Source organism: Belonocnema kinseyi, chromosome 8, assembly GCF_010883055.1.
Source record: "Belonocnema kinseyi isolate 2016_QV_RU_SX_M_011 chromosome 8, B_treatae_v1, whole genome shotgun sequence".
Taxonomy (NCBI): Eukaryota; Metazoa; Arthropoda; class Insecta; order Hymenoptera; family Cynipidae; genus Belonocnema; species Belonocnema kinseyi.
Window position 1 is genome coordinate 71,812,868 of NC_046664.1, and position 3,079 is coordinate 71,815,946.

Sequence of the window (3,079 nt, forward strand, 5' to 3'; positions counted from 1 at the left end):
CATCCCATCCCATCCCATCCCATCCCATCTCACCCCATTCCATCGCGTCCTAGAATTAATATTTCTAGTAATTCTAGTCTTATTAATACAATCCGATCTAATCCATTTCAATCCATTTCAATCCTTTCCTAGGACGTAAGAAGAGGTTTGGAGGGTAGTAGGGAGTGACTGAAAGAGAAGGAAAAGAGTAAACTAGGATATTGAGATAGTAGAATAAAAAAAAATTGTGTGGATTTGCTAAAAGGTGTAAAGAGAAACGTTATGAAAGAAGAAAAATATGATAGGGACACGGATGAGCAAGAAGGCGTAGATAATGTGCAGCTAAGTTTATAGAGGAGAGGGATGGCTAGTGCAATTCAACTTTTGTTATGAAAATTTGTGTTTTTATTAAAAAATTAATCTATTTCATTGGAAACTGCATCTGTCAAAGATAAAAATGCATACTATTTGGTGAAAATTTAACAATTTTGTTAAAAGGTCGTCCTTTTCGGTTGAAAATTTACCTGTTCAGTTGAAAATTCAACAATTTCGTAGAAAATTGACTGTTTATTAAAACTTTCACCTTTCTTGGATAAAGCGCCACTATTGGCTTAAATATTCATGAAAAATACAAGATTGAAATGCTGGTATTTAAATCTAAGGTCAGAAAAACAATAAAAAATTGTTCAAAGAAAAATCTGAAAATTTGAAAAAAGAATTTTTCATCCTGCTAGAGAAGCGAATTAAAAAATGACAGAGTGGTTCTGAAAAAATTAAAAAATGATGTTAAAGAGAAATAAAAGAAAAGGAAAACACCAGGAATTTTATTTTTCGGCATTTTTTAGTCCTCAATTTATAGGTCTTCTAGTGAAATTTTATTTTTTCACAGGATTCTGAATCTCATTAACTCTTCACTTTCCAAAAAGCTTAACAGCAAGCTGGGCGAAGATCCATTTAAAAAATTAAAGGCGATTATTACAAAAGAACAGACAACAATTTGTCATGGACACTTCAACCAAAAAAATCTTCTGTTTAAATTCGAAAATGGAAATCCAATTGACGTAAAGGCTGTTCGATGGCATACAGTAAAATACAGTTCAATTGGTATGGACTTGGCTTCCCTTATTTTAGAGAATATTTCGAATGAACTGGAAAGTATAGAAAAGATTCTTATCTCTTATCTTGAAGCTGTGAAAAGTGGATATCCTGAAGAAGAAAGAAATTTTTTGTCAATGACAGAAATTCGAAATACCTTTGTCTCTAATCTTTTCTATGCCTATTTTACCTTATCTTTGGAGGAAGACTCTTCGGATGAGAAAATCGTAGAATTATCGGAACAACTGGAGCGCTTGGGTGCTTTTACTGAAACTCAGTGACGTAAATATAAAAGTGTAAAATACGAAGAGGGTTGAATTGGATTATCAGAAAGAAAAAAGTGATAGAAAAATTCAGTATTCTCGAGTTTTAATAATTTCACTTTAAAAATATTTGTTGAATAAATAAAAATAAATAACCGAATAAAAATGCAATCTAGCAAAGCGGATTACTCTGGAAGACATCTCTATAAAGAATTAAATTAGATTATCTAATATCACTCTGGATTGCATAGCATTACTCAACATTACATAAAATTAAGGTGGACTACTTCCCAGAAAAAAACAGAAGATAAACTGTAAAAAATTTCCTGCAACAAATTTTATTCTTAGATTTTTCTGCGTTCGCCTATACTCTAATCTCGCGAATTTCCAGCCTAAATGATAAACTTGAAACAAAATTGTTGAAATATAAACAAAATAGATGAATTTTCAACAAATTCGTTGAATCTTCAACTGAAGAAATAAATTTTGAACCAAATAGCTGAATTTGCAACTAAAGAGGTAAATTTTAAACCTCAAATGGCACAGTTAAATTTCCAGTAATAATAATAAGTAATCATATAAAGTAATAATATAAGAATAATAAAATAATATAAAAACTAAATTAAATAAATCAGTAAAAATTTTTAACAATTCTGAACCCATGGACCTTAATTAATTATTTTCAAATTAATTGGAACTGGCATCATGAGCGGGTTTTGTCGCGCGCCGTGTCATACAGTCGGAAAAAATTACTTTTTTGGTTCAACATAATGTACAGCCCACAAATATTGACCTATTTGGTCCACAAAAATTTAAAAAAAAAGTCTGATAAAATTTATAGAGAATTTACGAGCCTGACTTTTAAATAAGGCTTTTGATTTTTTTTATGAATAAACAAATATGACATTTTTCTATTTGGCGTTCCCGGTGCTCGTCAAAAATATTAAAATTGTTGAAGTCACATAAGTTTAATATAGAACCATTATATAAAGATATTTCAATATTATATAATAAACAAAAAATTGAATAAACAGATTATTTGTAAAAAGAATGTTTTTTTTTACGATTTTCCATAATTTTCCCTTTTTAAGATTTATTGTAAGAAATTTGTAGAAAAAAAATAATGATGACGAAATTTCTGATTCAGAATATTATTGTTAATATTATAAATAAATTTAATAAACAAATGCATTATTCAGGCATTTGTCGAAAAAAATTCGTTTTTTCGGTGTCATTTATTTAAATTAGGAACTTCATGATAAATTTAGAAAAATTCATAATAATTCGATAAATTTTATGTTTAAAAAAAATTAATTAAGAAATGTATTATTCAGGCATCTTTTGGAAAAAAAATTGTTTTATTTTTATGTCAACCTTTTTAATTGGGAACCTAATGATAATTTCATTAACCCTCATACTTAGTTGATAAATTCTATGATTTTTTAAACAAATTTAATAAGCGTATGTATTATTTGGGCATTTGTCGAAGAAAACGTTTTTTTTTCAATGAGTCCTTCCAGTTTAAGTTTCTCAGTACTTTCATTTTTTTAATAAGGCCGGAGCTTCAGGATTATGCATTTCTTTATTGAATTTTCTTTAAAAAATAAAATAAATTTTATCAACTAATTATGGATCTTTCTGAAATTATTATGAAATTCCCAATGAAAACACTGACACGGAAAAACGAATTTTTCCATCTACAGATACCCGAATGATGCATTTGTTTGATAAAATAATTTAAA

At 28.2% G+C, this 3,079-nt stretch overlaps 1 protein-coding gene across 3 annotated transcripts in view; it reads left to right on the forward strand.

The window, feature by feature from the left end:
* The window catches only part of LOC117178259, an 82,995-nt gene extending 81,187 nt beyond the window's left edge, over positions 1-1,808 (forward strand). For all 3 annotated transcript variants that reach the window (XM_033369611.1, XM_033369610.1, XM_033369609.1), the window contains exon 3: positions 869-1,808. In XM_033369611.1, the coding sequence (XP_033225502.1) occupies positions 869-1,355 (487 nt within the window). In that variant the 3' untranslated portion in view covers positions 1,356-1,808. The remainder of the gene's footprint in view (positions 1-868) is intronic.
* The last annotated feature ends 1,271 nt before the right edge of the window (positions 1,809-3,079 follow it).